The 16,761-nt window shown below is 36.8% G+C and overlaps 1 protein-coding gene across 1 annotated transcript in view; it reads right to left on the reverse strand.

The window, feature by feature from the left end:
• CDH2 (cadherin 2, type 1, N-cadherin (neuronal)) overlaps positions 1-16,761 on the reverse strand; it is a 325,309-nt gene that overhangs the window by 65,454 nt on the left and 243,094 nt on the right. Inside the window, exons 5-7 of the mRNA XM_006835040.1 lie at positions 16,098-16,253; positions 12,345-12,489; positions 8,696-8,868 (exon numbers count right to left, since the gene is read on the reverse strand). Coding sequence (XP_006835103.1) covers positions 8,696-8,868; positions 12,345-12,489; positions 16,098-16,253 — 474 coding nt within the window. The remainder of the gene's footprint in view (positions 1-8,695; positions 8,869-12,344; positions 12,490-16,097; positions 16,254-16,761) is intronic.

Here is a 16,761-nt window from a genome sequence, read left to right on the forward strand (position 1 = left end):
CTCTCTGGATTTACCTATGCTGGTCCATTTAATTAGAATTTGAAGCTCATCCTCAATAAATCGAACATAATTTTGTGCATTAACAGGCAGTTGTTTAAATGTCCTTGCATTTGGTATGTCTGTGCTCCATCCGGGAGAGTCTTATACTAAACTTCAACTTTATTTAAAACTTCCTGCTTTGCTGGGAAATGAGGCATGATTTCACCATCTAACATACTCTGGCCTAGAAAATTTTCCCCTCATTCAGAACCTGGTAAACATGCAGCTAACAAATCACTTCAGAGATGACTTCTGAGAGCCCTTGCTTCCTCAGGACTGCACTCCCAGAACACACCTTTACCACTGTTCTTAGTTTCAGTGGTTGTCATCAGTTCTTAAGAAGGCCACATGGTACAACAGCCTACGTGCTGGGCTGGTAACTGCAAGGTTACTAATAAGATGCTTCATGGAAGAAAAGATGAGACGGTCTGCTTCCGTAGTGATTACAGCCTCAGAAATCCTATGGGCCAGTTCTACTGTGTCCTCTATCACTATAGGTCAGAGTTGTCTTGATGTCAGTGGGTGATGTGTTGGTATTAGTTCTATGTCTTTCCTTGTTCTTCAGAAACCCTATATGGGTTAGCTATGAACATTACAGGCCTCATGCTACCTTGGAAAGATCACTTCAGATTATAGGAAAAGCCTCTTATTTCTAAGGCCAGCAATCAGTTATTAATTAAAACATATAAACTAGATCACTATCTAGCAAATTGCAGTGATTCATGTACTATCTCTGCAATTCTTCCATATCTGCAGATTTCTATATTATCAGTCACTATTTGATAGTCTTGATCTTACTTTTTTGAAAACTTACTCCATTGTAAAAGTACTGCAAATGGAAAAAGAACATCACATGCCATATATAGTAACTATAAAAATAAACATAATAAAATTATTGGACTCTGGAAGTATCTACTTAACAGAATGGTATCTAAAAGGCTTGTGGTTTCTAATTGTCCCTAGAGTTTCCCTGCATGCATCAATTAAAAGCATTTTACGATTATACGTGTGTAACACACTTTGGAAACACTGAATGAAATGGTGAGAACAGTCACTCACTTATTTGGGCAAGTATTATTGAATGTTACAAGGCAATGTTGCAATTTACTTGGATAAAATAATGTATACAATAAGACAGGACTTTGCTTTCACTAAGTGATGGAGACAGATCTTAATGAACCATACAAACAGATGTAAGGTGCAACTATGGCAAGGCTAGGAAGAAATGATACAAAGACCTTAATAGAAGTCTGACCTACTTCCCAAAGTCAGGAGTTAGGAGTGGGAATAAATGTAAGAGACATTTTTTGGGGTAACTGAAAAGGAACTTGATGACCAATTAGTTTTTGTGGAGGTGAAGAGACTGGCAGCATATGGTAAAGGAATGTTGACTATGATTTAGGATACTGGAATACATGTGGCACTGGTCACATGCAACAGGCCATTCATTAGGAATCACAGATTCAGAGAGACAATGGTAAGATTTGGGGTGGGGCTAGAGGGTAGAAGAAAATCAAATAATAATATCATCATACCTAGAAGGAAAGTAATGGTTTAGAATCCAGTTCAAATTCTTAACCATTAAACTCAATTCCCTCCTTGAAGAAATGGAAGTGATAAAACCAACTGTCTTGTAAATTTGTTGCCTAAAATTTATTAAATGTTTATTGTATCCTTACAACTCTTTTAAGGATCTTGATAACATAAAATAATAAATAATATGTGTTGTTAGGTCCCATCGAGTTGGTTCCGACTCATAGCTACCCTATATAGGGTTTACGAAGAGCAGCTGGTGAATTTGAACTGCTGACCTTGTGGTCCTAAGTAGTACTGACCCTACAGCACCACACTAGGAATCCAATGAACATTTATTAAGCACTAATTTAGTGTTCTGGTGTGGTGCTGTAGGAAAAGCACCAGGACCACTAACCACAATGTTGGCAGTTTAACCCCACCAGTTGCTACTCAGAAACCCTATACACTATGGGTCACTATGAGTTGGAACCGACTTGATGGCACTTAACAGAAATAACACTTATGATTTAGGTACAATGCTAAATGATGTATGTTATCTAGATTAGTGTCCAATAATCCTGTAATACATGTGAATATTTTTATCCCTGTTTTACAGATGAGGAAAATGAGACTTGGAAATTTTTGAGAAAGCATGCCCACGTATGTCCAGTCATAAGTGGCAGAGGCAAAATTTGAACCCAGAGGCTGTGCCATTCATCAGTCCACTCTAGTTGTGTGCTCCAAGAAAGTCAGAATATGTGTGCACTGTACGTGCAAATTGCCCTTTGAGAAGTCTAGTGTTGACCTGGAAGTGAAAGGCTAAAAGTGTGACAGTTTCTTCAGGGTCCCTGTTCAGGGTAAAGGATGAGAACAACGATGTATCACTGAATATTAGGAATAAGAATCCAGGTGTCATTTCTACATAACAGGTTACTGCGGTGCCCAGAGGATGGGCTCAGGTCTGCGTTTCAGAAGGTAGGGGCCAGCCTGATGAAGGAGGAGAGCTAACCTGTTAACATAAAAGTTGTGAAAGGACTATTCGGTAGAGGAGACAGCAGGAAAAGAATATAACACTTTAGATTTGAGCAGGGACATGTATGAGTCGTTGGGTATTATTTGCTTGTATGTTGGAGACAAGAGATTCTGGCGCCAAAGTCATAGCAGCACTGTAACTCCATGTTAAAGAGCTCTGGCTTCATCCAATGGACTATGGGGAGGCATTTTTTCATGGCGGAGACTCAGCATGTTTACAGATCATGAGGTAGGAATCTGTAGAGAAGGGAAGACTGGAGATACAACAGAAAAAAGGAGAGCATTTATTTCAGCATAGAATAAGGAGTTGAGACACAAGCAAAAGGCTTGAAATCCAGAATACCATTTCGCTTTGCTGTAAGAATTCTAAAGATAAGTAAAAGTGAAAATCTTTATACAGCAGATGCTGCTGCTGTTGTTCATGATGACAACAGGGAAAATGAGAGCTAGTATTTATGGGGCGGAGGCCTGGTAAAGCCCTGTAGGATCACCACTGGACTTTTGATTGCAAGGTCGGCAGTCCAAACCTACCAGCTGCTCCTTGGAAACCCTATACAGTGTTGTTCTGAGTTGGAACCAACTCGAAAGCATTCAACAACAACAACAACAACATTTACTGGGCATTGTGCTGAATACTTTATGCATCTTCCTCCATGATGATTATATCCACCCCATAAAGTAGGTAATATTATTATCCTCATTTTTCAGATTCAGGAGCTGAATTCCCTGCAGATTGCACATCCTGAAATGGATAGAGCCAGGACGCAGAACCACTGGAGTGGGGGCTGAGTCCCTGGCAATGACTGTGAAATACAGGAGCTGACTTGAGCAAAAAGGGGCTAGAGCAAACAGAAGACACCATGAAGATGCAACACTGAGTGACAAAACAGGAATGCTCAATAGAGATTTACGAAAAATGAAGACGGAAAACGATGGTGGATACTACATTATGCCTGGAGAACCAAAAGAATGTGTAATTTTTAAACCTGTAGATTATTAAAGAAAAAGAAAAAAGCCTGAATTGCAGTAAGCATTTCAATGATCTGAAGTTCAGTCACTTAAAAGTGTCATATATCCTTGGAGAATGACAAGTGAAATTACTTTTGACAGAAAAGAAACTGTGGATTTTATTAGAAATAAAAAAAAAAAAAAAAATTTGCGGCTTGGATGAGGCCTCAAAAAGTCAAAGCAATTTCTCCTGCTGGCCCCAGGCAGAATTACCATAAACCATCTGAGAGAGATACAATTTTTGCTATGCCAAATGACTTTCAGAAAACAAAGTTTTTTCCATAATTTTCCATCATAATTCATTATTGTGTTTAATAATTTCACTGTCAGGAAGTTATTTGTCATACAGCATCTAACCCCTGGTTCTCTAGCTTTAAATCCATTTCTACATTAGCTTCATCAGGGGTTAGTGAATCACTGCTTCCATCCATTGCAGGATCTACTTAACCAAAAGCATAGTCTGACTTGAGACTTTCATCCTGAAAATTGAAAGAAGTCTCTTTGATTTTTAAACATCATTAGTCTTCTTTAGTGAAATGATCTTTAATACTCTCAATCTCTTTTCATAAAACAAATAAAATGTGATAGGAATATTACTGAATGAAAACAAGATGAAGCCCCATTTCTGCACCTAAAAATCGTGTAAGAATGAGAGAAAATTATTAGCATTGTTAGATGAGAAAACCATGGACAAATTCAAAATGAGAAGAAATAGTTGCAAACATCCATTAATAACTGGAATGTAGAATGTACAAAGTACGATTCGAGGAAAAATTGAATGTTGTCAAAAATGAAATGGTACACTTGAAGACTGAGATCCTAGGAATGAGTGAGTTGAGACAGACTGGAATTTTGAATTGGATATAATGTGGTTTACTATACCAAAAATGACAAATTGAGGAAGAACAGAGTCTTACTCTTCATCAAAAAGAACATTTCAAGATCTATCCTGAAGTAAGATGCTGTCAATGATAGGAAATTAACATGACTCTGAGGAAAACCAATTTATAGGACAATATTCAAATGTATGTATCAACTACTAATGCCACAGAAGTCCTGGTGTGGCCCTGTTGAATAAGCATTGGACTGCTAACTGCAAAGTTGGTGGTTTAAAACTACCAGCCACTCTTCAAAAACCCTGTACAGGGTCAGTATGAGTTGGAACTGACTCAACAGCTCTTAGTAACAATTAATGCCAAAGATGAAATTACAGATTTTTACCAACTTCTGTAATCAGAAGTTGATCAAATATGCGATCAAAATGCATTGATCATTACCGGTGATTAGAATGTAAAAATTGGAAACCAAGAAAAAAAGGATCATATGAAGAAATGACCTTGATAATAGAAATGATGCCTGAGATTGCATAACAGAATTTTGTAACACCAATGCCTTGGAAATACCTATTCATCATAAACACGAACTGCACACGTGGACCTCAACGAATGGAATACACAAGAATCAAATTGAACACATCTGTGAAAAGAGATCAATCATGGAGATCGATATCATCAGTCAAAACATGGCCACAGACTGACTGTGGAACAGACTACCAATTGCTCATAAGCAAATTCAAGTTGAAGTTGAAGAAAATGCAAACAAGTCCACAAAAACCCAAGTACATACTTGAGTATATCCCATCTGAATACAGAGACCATCTCAAGAATAAATTTCATACATTGAACACTAATGACTGTGGATGAGACGAACTGATGACATCAAGGACATCATACTTAAAGAAACTAAAAGGTGGGGGGCAGGGACGGGACCAAAATGGATGTCAAAAGAGATTCTTACACTTACTCTTGAACATACACTGTCTAAAATGTATGTTAAGAAATGATTATATAATACCTGAAAAGAATAAAGGGCGACTAGAAAAGATGAAGTGTTAAATTGAAATGTGCAAAAACCTAGAGTTAGAAAACCAAAAGTGAAGAATATCCTCTTGTCAGTGTTCAAACTGAAAGAACTGAAGAAAAAACTTAAAGGATTCTATGCAGGAAACCTCAGAAGAATACAGAGTTTAATCATTTCAGTAGGTAACATGCAATAAAGAAGCGATGGTACTAAAGTCCAAGCTGCACTGAAGGCACTGGTGAAGAACGAGGCTCCAGGAACTGACGGCATACCAATAAGGGTGCTTTAACAAAAGGATACAACATTGGCAGACTATGCCAAGAAATCTGGAAAACCACTACCTGGCCAAACAAAACTAAAAGAGATCCAGATACATGCCTATTCCAAAGAGAGGTGATCCAATGGAATATGGTGATTATCAAATTATATCACTGATCACACATAAGTAAAATTATTCTGAATATAATGAATGATTGTAACAGTACATTGACAAGGAACTGTCAGAAATTCAAGCTGGATTCAGAAAAGATGTAGAATAATGGATTTCACTGCTGATGTCAGACAAATGTAGGCTAAAAGCAAAAAAATACAAGAAAGACGTTAACATTTTATTCACTACATAAAGGCATTCAACTGTGGAGCATAACAACTTACTGATGTTAAGTGTTTTAAATTGCGAAGAACGGGAATTTAAAACACTTAATTGTGCTGTGTGGCGCTTTGGGTTAATGTGCTAGACTGCAAATCTGTTTGAACTGCAAGGTCAGTGGTTCAAACTCACCAGCTGCTCCTCAGAAACCCTATAAAGAGTCACTGTGGGTCGGAACCGACTCAATAGCACTTCACAACAATAACAATTGTGCTCAAGCAAATCTGTACATAGACCAATAGTCAGCTGTTATAATAGAATAATGATGGGATAGTGTGTGGTTTAAAATCAGGAAAGGTGTATATCACTGTTGTATTGTTTCACATACTTATTCAAACTCTATGCTGATCAAATAATCTAAGAAGCTGGACTACATGAAGAAGAACGTAGCTGGCATCAGGGTAGGAGGAAGACTCATTAACTACCTGTGATATGAAAATGACAAAATCTTGCTTGCTGACAGCAAAGCAGAATTAAAATACTTAACTGATGGAAGATCAAAGATTACAGCCTTCACTATGGATTATACCTTAACATGTATAAAACAAAAGTCCTTAGAACTAGACCAATAAGAAACATTATCATACATAGTGAAAATACTGAAGTTTTCTAGGATTTAATTGTATTTAGAGCCATAATTCAACACTCATGGAAGCAGCAGTTAAGAAATCAAATGATATATTGCACTGGGCAAATATGCTGTAAAAGACCTCTTTAAAGTGTTCACCGGTGGCACTTTGAAGACTAAGTTGCACTTTATCCAAGCCATAGTATTTTCAGTCATTGCAACCAAAGAATTCACGGCAAAGAATTTTGAATATATCACAGCCTGCCATCAAAATAAACAAATCTGTGTTGGAACAAGTCCAGATGGAAGAGTTTGTCTTACAGATTTGGGACATGCTACTAAGGAAGGACCAGACCCTGGAGAAGGCTGTTCTGCTTGGTAAGCTAAAGGGTCAGTGAAAACAGGAAGATCCTCAACAAGTGGACTGACAATGCCTGCTACAGTGGGCTCAAACATAGTTACAATCGTGATGATGATGTAGGACCCTGCAGAGCTTTGTTTTGTTGTAGATAAGGTCCCTGTCTAGGAGTCAGAAGAGACTTGAAAACACCCACCAACATCCCTACTTCCTACGTGACCACTCAAGAAAGTACACTGAAAAATACTTTATATTTCCCTATAAACTATGGCATTCATGCTGAGTTTATCATTTGAAAGCAGTATTTCATTCAGGAATGGAAGAGTTGAGCAAACATACATATTCCAAATACTATGGACTAAAAATACTATCACAAAAACGAAATGCATTTCAATAATCTCTGACCCCAAATACTCCTCGCATAAGAACCGTTGACATCTGGAAGCTAATAGCTATAAGGTAATAGGCATCCCTCTAGTTTCTAAATGAGGCTCTCAGCTCAGTTGTGAATAAAGTAATCGTGACTGGCTCATGTTACTTTATTATACTGCTTCTAGCACTATCTTGTGTATATAATTAATTGCAATAGTAATGTTTTCTTCGATCCAGTGCAAGTGAATGCTACTAAGGAAATAAAACAACATAAAAACCAACTCCTAAAATCCTTGTCAATAATATTTATTACGGTAGGTATAATGTTTCCTATTGACATGTATAATCTGAAGTATCATTACAGTAAGAGCTGGCTCAGCCAAAAATCTATGAAGCAGGTATCTTTATAACTTGACACTTTGATAATTCACTCAAACAATTATTACTGATGGTGAAAATAATGACCTTGAAAATCTATAAGAAAATGGTCAAAACAGAATAGAGAAAGAATGTAAAAAGATTCACTAGGCCTAGAGTTTTTAGTAAAAACATAAGCAGAAACATGAAGAAAGTTAGGAGGAATGCAGGATAGGAGGATGGTGGGTTGAGGTCTGTTATAGGGAGACAATCTACCTGCAATGAACTAGAACACCCATTCCCTCTCAGACTGTGAAATCACATAATAATAACATTTCCATACATTCAACATTTTGTGTCTTTCTTTCAACAGAACACCATGCCAGAAGCATGTTTCTCAGCATTTATAACTTTAATGGCTTGTTGGCAATATTAATGCAGTTACCAGTGTTGAAACTTGTTATTACATAAATTCATCTTAAGAGTTTAAGGGCAAGTTCTAAGGAAGAGAATCTTCTTCATAAATTAAATCAGGAGCTACAAAACATTAATTACATACATGTCGTTTGCACCCTCTTAAAAATACAAATTGTAAGGAATTAGTTGGACATGAATTTTAGTACAATTGCTCACAAAATTTTTGCATGTAAAGGAAAACCAAAAAATCACCCATTAAAAATTAATCAAATTAATTTGATACCAAAAAAATGGCTTAACTTAATCAATAATCATATATAGAGAGACTAGCGGTGATTCATTTAGGATGCAGATGTAGTTTAATCAATTTGAAGTCTTGTAAGAAAAACAAATGCAGTAGATTTTTTAATAAAAAGCAATATTTGAATAATATTATGGATATATGAAATTACCTGGAGGTAAAGTGCATGTGATACTCTACGATTAAAACAAACTGAAATATAGATTTTGGTAGGCTTACTTCTCTATCAAGTCCAGCTGCCACTGTGATAATATCACCAGTTTCATTGTTGATTGTAAACATGTTGGGTGACGGGGTGCTTGGTGCCTGAGACAGGATTCTGTACCTCAACATCCCATTTAGGGCATTTGGATCATCAGCATCAATTGCAGTGACAGTCATCACATATGTTCCTAGAGAAAACAGCACACATGGTAAACGAGTGGTTACCTTTCATTTCGGAGTTGCCTAGTAAAAGTTATATTTAACTTTTGGATAAATCGCAGTTTTACTTTTTAAAAACAAACATTTAATCATTTAGACTTGATTACTATTAAGAGCAGTACGCACTTAAGAAATATAAAACATGGTTTAGATAGTTGAAAGGAAGATTATAAAAAAGCACACATTTATACTGTATTTTCACATAACTGAGTAGGAAAATTCACATTACAATTTTAAACAGTATCACTATAGACCTTTGTTTATGTAAAGTGCAAATAATAATACAGATGCAGTTAGAAACATTTCGTGGCCACTGGTTCCTTCCCTCTGCCATATTTTCTTTCATTATGCAGTAATGTCTTAAATAGCATGCAGAGCATGATTCTCCCCAATGCCTAAGTCACTCTCTGAAAGTAAGCTGTGTGCATAACGAGGCACACTCCATTTATTCAGGCCATAAGCAACCATTTCATGCATTACTGTTTTGGTACATTGAATAGGGATTTGACATTGTGGCTCATTATTTCCTGGGAGATTAAAAGAACATTGCAACCAACTTAGGGATTTGAAGTTGTAAGATATTTTGGAAAGGAAATCTACAAAACATTAGCCCCAAATAGGTTCAAACTTGCTAGGAAAAACTTTAATCTAGAAGGAGAGACAAAAGTAGTTATTACTTATGATGATATTTCCTATGGGGTGCTTTTCTTTTAAGAATTTAATTACAGAAGTTTCTATCTCTAGCCTTTGCTGTTTCCTCTAGATGGCACAGAGGTCCCTGGGTAGGTAATGGTTAAGCACTAGGGTAATGGTTCAAATACACCTACAGACATCTAGAAACAAAGGAGCCAAGATCTGTTTCTGAAAGATCACAGTCTTTGAAAACCCTATGGAGTATAGTTCTTCTCTGAGGCATGATGAGTTGTCAAGAGTTAGAGTCAGATCCATGGCAACTGGTTTGCCAAAAGATACACTTTTACCCCAGAATGAACCACACCTTGGCAACATTACTCAAATCTCTCTTCAGAGAGCTTGCCCCTCTAAAAAACCTAAGGCAAATGTTCTCTCCACACCCTGACTTTTTTTCCCCCAAAGTCAACTATCAATACTAACCACAAGGTCGGCAGTTCAAATGCAAAGCCACTCCTCAGAAACCCTATACAAGGTTGTTATGACTAGACAGCACTTAACAATAAACCTACATTGTTGGGTGCTAGAGGGAGACCTGGTGTGGCATTGTGCATTCATGTGGTGGACTGCAAGGTCAGTCTGAACCGCAAGGTTGGCAGTTCAAGCTAAGCCGCTCCTCAGAAATCCTATACAGGGTCGCTATGAGTCAGAACTGATGCCACAACACTTAACAACTACTACAGTGTGATGCTGTAGGATAAGCACTTGACTGCTAACCAAACGGTCACAGTTCAAACCCACAAGCTGCTGCTCTGAAACCCTATAATAAGGTCACTATGAATTGAAACCAACTCGACAGCCCTCAACAACAACAACAAAGCTATATTGTGTATTTGCTTGTTTTATATCTTTTTTTTGAACTCCCACTAGAATTTAAGTTCCAATTGCCAATTGGGCTTATTTCCACTGTTTCCTTAATGTCAGAACACTGTCTACCACTGAACACATGTTCTGTAAACATCTGTAGAATTAACGAATGGATACAACAAAAAACGATGATTCGAAATCATGAGCCTTGTTATTGAATACAATGGAGTTGAATCGAGATTCAACACATCATCAAATCTTCCCTAGAAGAAAGTTTACAAAGGTTGTAAAATAAGCACAGGAAATATCCTCATGAGATTATCTCTACTTCTAGTGATCATTGAATGGTTATCATTTACGGGAGACTGAGATTGAAAAATATGGTCAAATGGATAATAAATATATCTTTAAACATTTACTTTTAACAATTTTTGTGAAGTAGTACTTTTTTAAAACATTTGCTATAATAGAGGTAAAAATAAAAGATTAAGAAAATTCTATTGGCAAGAGTCCAAAGTTTATGTATCCTTTTAATATTCGTATACTACATGTGCCTTAGAAAGGTTATGCAGAACATGCTTTGACTGTATAGTGTTTTAAAAGACAGGAATAGTCTACTATGAACAATTTACTCTGGAGGAGCCCCAGGAGGCAAGTTTCCTCCTACCCTAGCCAAGGATGTGGAGAAGCACTCTTGGACCAGTGAAAATCAGCATCTTACAGCACAGTTTATTTTATCCATAAAGATTATGTGGTAAGAGAACATCAGACATTACTGATATGTTGGTAAGTGCCATTGAGTTGGTTCCGATTCATAGCGACCCTGTATAGGGTTTCTGAGGAGCAACTTGTTGAGTTTGAACCACCACAAGGTGGTTGAACCACCACCTTGTTGCCCAGTGCCACACTAGGACTCCGATTATTGACACAGATGGTGTAAATGACAAAAACAATCTAAAGCACAGTTTTTAAGATGGAAACTTTTCAAAATACAAAAAAATAATAATAAGTTGTTGTTAAGTGGCGTCAAGTCAGTTCTGACTAATAGTAACCCTTATAGGGCTCTCTGAGGAGCACCTGGTGGGTCTAAACCGCCAACTTGTGGCTAGTAGTCCAGTGTTTATCCTACAGCGCCACACAACAGCGCCAAACATAATATATCTAGTTCAGTTTCCCTCCAAACCAAATCACCTCATGTAGACTGGCCAAATACAAACTTTTACCCTTATCATATGCACTGATTTTCTCATCCACTAGTTCTTCAAACTTAATAAGTCTTCCTGACTTTGTCATCCTATTGGGACTGAAATATACATATAGAGTTTTCGACACAAGACATCTAAAATCTTGGTCAAGAACCACTTTACAATGCTGAGAGGCTTTTGGCAACTGCTGTTCTGGTCCAGGTCACTGTCATATACACTAGTTAAAAAGGCGAGGCCAGCGAAGGCCCATCTAGGGGCTATCCTGAGTGTAAATATCTAGTGTATTGAGGGGGCAACAATCACAGCTGTCACAAAATCCCTTCTGTCTTACCACCTGGTCCCAAGTGTCTTCAAGGCTTTCCAAATGCACTTCAGTTATTGCCAAGAACAATATGATTAACAGGGAAAAGTCCTGATCTTCTGGTACTGCTACCTACAGTAGCTACGTCAACTATAGCAGAACAAAAATTTCCTATACATTTTACCATACAGAATCAAATATCATAGTATATATTTTTTCAAAGGTGGGACAAAATTATTGTGGGCTGTGAGAGTCATATCCTTCTGTTTTCTCTCTTCATTTTTATTCCCAAATTACCTTCCTTTTTTCCCTAAAAGCATTATGAATGAGAGAAAATTACACTAAAAGGCTGACATGATTTCTCTTTTTCTTACTTATGTAACAGAGCGGGATGATTCTGCAGTTCCTGAAGTTACCTCTGAATTACTGCCTCCAAACTTACCAGGCTTTGATCCCTCAGGAACTGTCCCATTCCAGACCTGGTGTAAGAACTCAGGTCTATTATCATTCATATCAATGACATTGATGACAATGTCAATGGGATTCTCCACTTGGTTTCCATTAATATCCACAGCATGTGCCCTCAACTGCAAAAATCATTAGAAACCAAAACTAGTTAAGAGATTCAAGACTTGAGAAAGATAATAAAGCATACAATCGCCATGCTACTAACATAGCAAGAATGGACTGAGAAGCTGAAAACAAAGCTACTTTGCCCATCAAATTTTAAGTTAGCTCAACTCCATATAATTATAGAGTAGACGTTGTGGCAAAAAGCCACCACTTACTGTATGCTAGGCATTGTGCTTAGAGATTTATGGATTTTAAATCATTTAAGACATATATAACAGAGTGATGAAGAAATTACCTGCAATTTAAGGTTAAAAAAAAAAAAAAAATCTGAGCTTCAGGAAAGCTAAGTAATATACAAAGCTCACTTTTATTCAGCTCCAAAGTCGTCTTGCTAAACCAGTGCATATGATAAAATCAGAATAATTAAATATGTGGTATTGGAACAGACCAGTCATGGAGATTAACAGAAATAAGTTAGACCACATTAAAAGTAAATAGGGAATTTTGACACTGAATTGTTCCTCCCTCCCCCCAACTGTAAAAGTCACTATATACAGTGAAGTTATGTGAATATATAATTGTTCCTCTCCCAATAAAGCCAGTTTTCAGTTTTATGGGTAGTCTTCTAGAAATTTCATATATATTTTTAAAATAAACCTAATCACTCAGTTACTTTTAGCAGAGTCACTTCAAAATGTTTTCATTCAGTACATGGAGATCCATTTCATTCATTTTGATGGCTGTGTAGTGTTCCAGTGAATTGCTTCTCTGGAATGAAAATGATTCTATGGTTTTCCATTTGGGTTTCATATTATCTAGTGATTTCTATTTGATATGCTTTACCAAGTTAATGAAGCATTAATATATTCCTCTTTTTATTTAATGGTTATTTAACATGTGAAACAGTATTTTTTATGACTACTTTTATAACATCTATGAAGGTTTTTTTACTTTGACTTATTTAATACACTGTTTTGAATGAACACATTTCTCAATTCTGAATCAGCCATGCAATTTAAGAATATTTCTATCTTGTTATGAGTACCACTATTTTAGTTATTTGGAGGCCAAGGAATTTATAAAAACAATTACCTGAATAAATCTAATTCTTACCACAAGATTGTAGATATCTAGAAATCATATAAAAAAAAAGATGCGTAGTTTTTCGGTTTTGGTATTGATGTTGTTGTTATTCATATATTGGAGTTACAGACCAGTCTAATGAGAGACTAATCTATTATGTTACCTTTAGCAAGCTTCTGTGAAAAATTAGTTCTTTTATGAAACTAATATATATATATATATACACACACACGCTAGAATCTTATTTTTGAAAAATGTCAAACTTGGCTAGAAAAATTTTTTTAGTGTCTTCTTGAATATATATTTTATTACTAGGTAATCCTTGATGTCTAAAATACTCCCTATACCAGTATTTTAAAACTGGAATAGTCAGTTTCAAATATATATGCATATTATTAAATATGAACATATTACTAATGTGTAAAGAGCTGTTAAAGGAGCTCTGGTAGTGTAGTGGTTACAAATCAGGCTGCTAACCTCAAGGTCAGCAGTTCGAGACTACCAAGTGTTCCATGGGAGAAAGACAAGGCTTTCTGCTCCCGTAAAGATTTACAGCCTCAGAAACCCTGTACAGGGTCGCTATAAGTCTGAACCGACTCCAGGGCACATAAAAAAATGAGTAAAAGAAAAATAAACAGTATAAAATAAAAACAAAGAAATAAAAACAGATAATGTATTTAAGAAAAGACTGGTCAGATTTCCAAACATTAATGAAACCAAGTGTTGGCAGGATTCACGGAGGAAAGAAAAAAGCTACTTTTGGTGTAATATCAAACTGATATGTCTTTGTGAAGGGTACATTGTTGAGTAAGAAAATAAAAATGTGTTCTTTTTATTAGGACTCTATTTAAATTAGAGTTCTGGTGTGACACTGTAGGTAGGATAAGCACTGGACTGCTAACCACAAGGTTGGCGGTTCAAACCCTCTACAAAGTTGGCTGCTCTCAGAAACCCTGTACAAAGTAGCTGTGAGTTGGAATGGACAAGATGGCATTTAACATCAACAATTTAAGGATAGTTATCATGCCAGCAGTATCAGATAAAGGTTGTAATCTACACATAAATGACTATTCCTAAAAACAGAAAACCTATTAATAAATAGCATATACAGTCAATGGAACATTATGCAGCCATCAAAAATGTTGTGATCTCTATCTATTTTACACCAAACTATTTTGACCTCATTCATGTAAATCTGTTATTGCTAGTTTTAAGTTACTTTTCTGAAGGCAAGTGCCAATGTGTAAAGAGTAATGAGATTTCTGGTAATTTTGTGGTAGTGTTTCATTTGTACCATGAGTATTCATCAAATGTATAAAAATAAAACTTGTAAAAAACCAGAAAAGACTACCCACACATTTTTGGTTTTAAAACTTAGTTGTTGTTGTTGTTAGTTGCCATCGAGTCGGTAACAACCTTATGCACAGCAGAACGAAACACTGCCCGATCCTGGGCCAACCTCGCTACTGTTGCCACACTTGAGTCCATTGATGCTGCCACTTGGCCAATCCATCTTGTTGGGGGTCTTCCTCTTTTTCCCTGACCCTCCATCTTACCAAGCATGATATCCTTCTCCAGTGACTGGTCCCTCCTGACAATATGTCCGAAGTATGAGAGATGATGTTTGGCCATCTTGGCCTCCAAAGAGCACTCTAGCTGTACTTCTTCTAACACAGATCTGTTGGTTCTATGGGCAGTCCATGGCACTTAGAATATTGTCCTCCAACACCATAACTCAAAAGCATTCTACGGTCTTCCTTATTCACTGTCCAGCTTTTGCATGCATATGAGGTTATTGAAAATACCATGGCTTGGGTCAGGCGCACCTTAATCCTCAAGATGACATCTTTGCTCTTCAACACTTTAAAAAGGTCTTGTGCAGCAGATTTGCCTAATGCAATACGTCGTTTGATTTCTTGACTGCTGTTTCCGTGAGTATTGATAGTTGATCCAAGAAGAATGAAGTCCTTGACAACTTCAATCTTTTCTCCATTGATAAGAATGTTGTTTATTGGTCCAGTGGTGAGGATTTTTGTTTTCTTGACATTGAGATGTAATCTATATTGAAGGCTGTGCTAAAGGCTTTTGATTGTGTGAATCATGACAAGCTATGGACAACATTGCTAAATATGAGTTTTCCGGAACACTTAATTGTGCTCATGAGGAATCTGTACCTGGACCAAGAAGCAGTTGTTCGAACAGAACATGGGAACACTGAATGGTTTAAAATTAAGAAAGTTGTGCGACAAGTTTGTATTCTTTCACCATATTTATTCAATTTATATGCTGAGCAAATAATCCGAGAAGCTGGGTTCTATGAAGAAAAACGTGGCATCAGGATTCGAGGAAGACTCATTAACAACCTGTGATATGCAGATGATACAATCTTGCTTGCTGAAAGTGAAGAGGACTTAAAACATTACTGATGAAGATCAAAAATATTAGTAGCAAGGCTTCAAGACGGTTGAAGAGACATATGTCAAATTACACACACATTCAAAAGGGCATGCATACAATCATCAGTTGATTAAAATCTTACATGAAATCTGGCTATCTGCTCGCGATCCAGAGGCTTGGTCACTGACAGCTGACCTGAGATGGGGTTGATGATGAAGATCCCTGTTGGTGGCTGGTCCGCTCCCGGTCCAGTTACACTGTACCTCAGTGAAAGGTTCTTATCTCTGTCGGACCTGATCTGAGAATCAAGAAGACAACAGCATCGAAGTAAGAAGAGAGAGACTTACCAGAGAGAGCATACCACAGCTCGGGCCCTTTCTCCCTTACAAATCTATACCACCTCTGCTCAGAACTCAGGCGTGTCACTGAAATGCTGGCCAACATCTGTTCCTCACCTTTGCTACTTGGCAACAGGTTTCAAAAAGAGATGTCACAAGAAAGACAAGAACAACATTTACATCTAAAAGAAGACTCACTAGGAGCAGTGCAAAAAGTTAAAATTAAGGAACAATAGGTTTTGAAAGCATCAAATTTGATCCTGGTTGCTTCTAGGCTAGGATATTAGAAATACAGGACCACATGTCCAATTTAACTAAAATAAAATATGGATATTCTTATCCATCTAAGTTATGATAAGAAATGGTTGTGGGAATAATTCTCACAAGAGAGCGCTCATATTCTGGTTGAGCTGGAAGTCAGATTTCTGTATTTGATTTGTACTAACACTATTCACAAGGCTATCTGGT

Source organism: Chrysochloris asiatica, unplaced genomic scaffold (assembly GCF_000296735.1).
Source record: "Chrysochloris asiatica unplaced genomic scaffold, ChrAsi1.0 scaffold00015, whole genome shotgun sequence".
NCBI lineage: Eukaryota > Metazoa > Chordata > Mammalia > Afrosoricida > Chrysochloridae > Chrysochloris > Chrysochloris asiatica.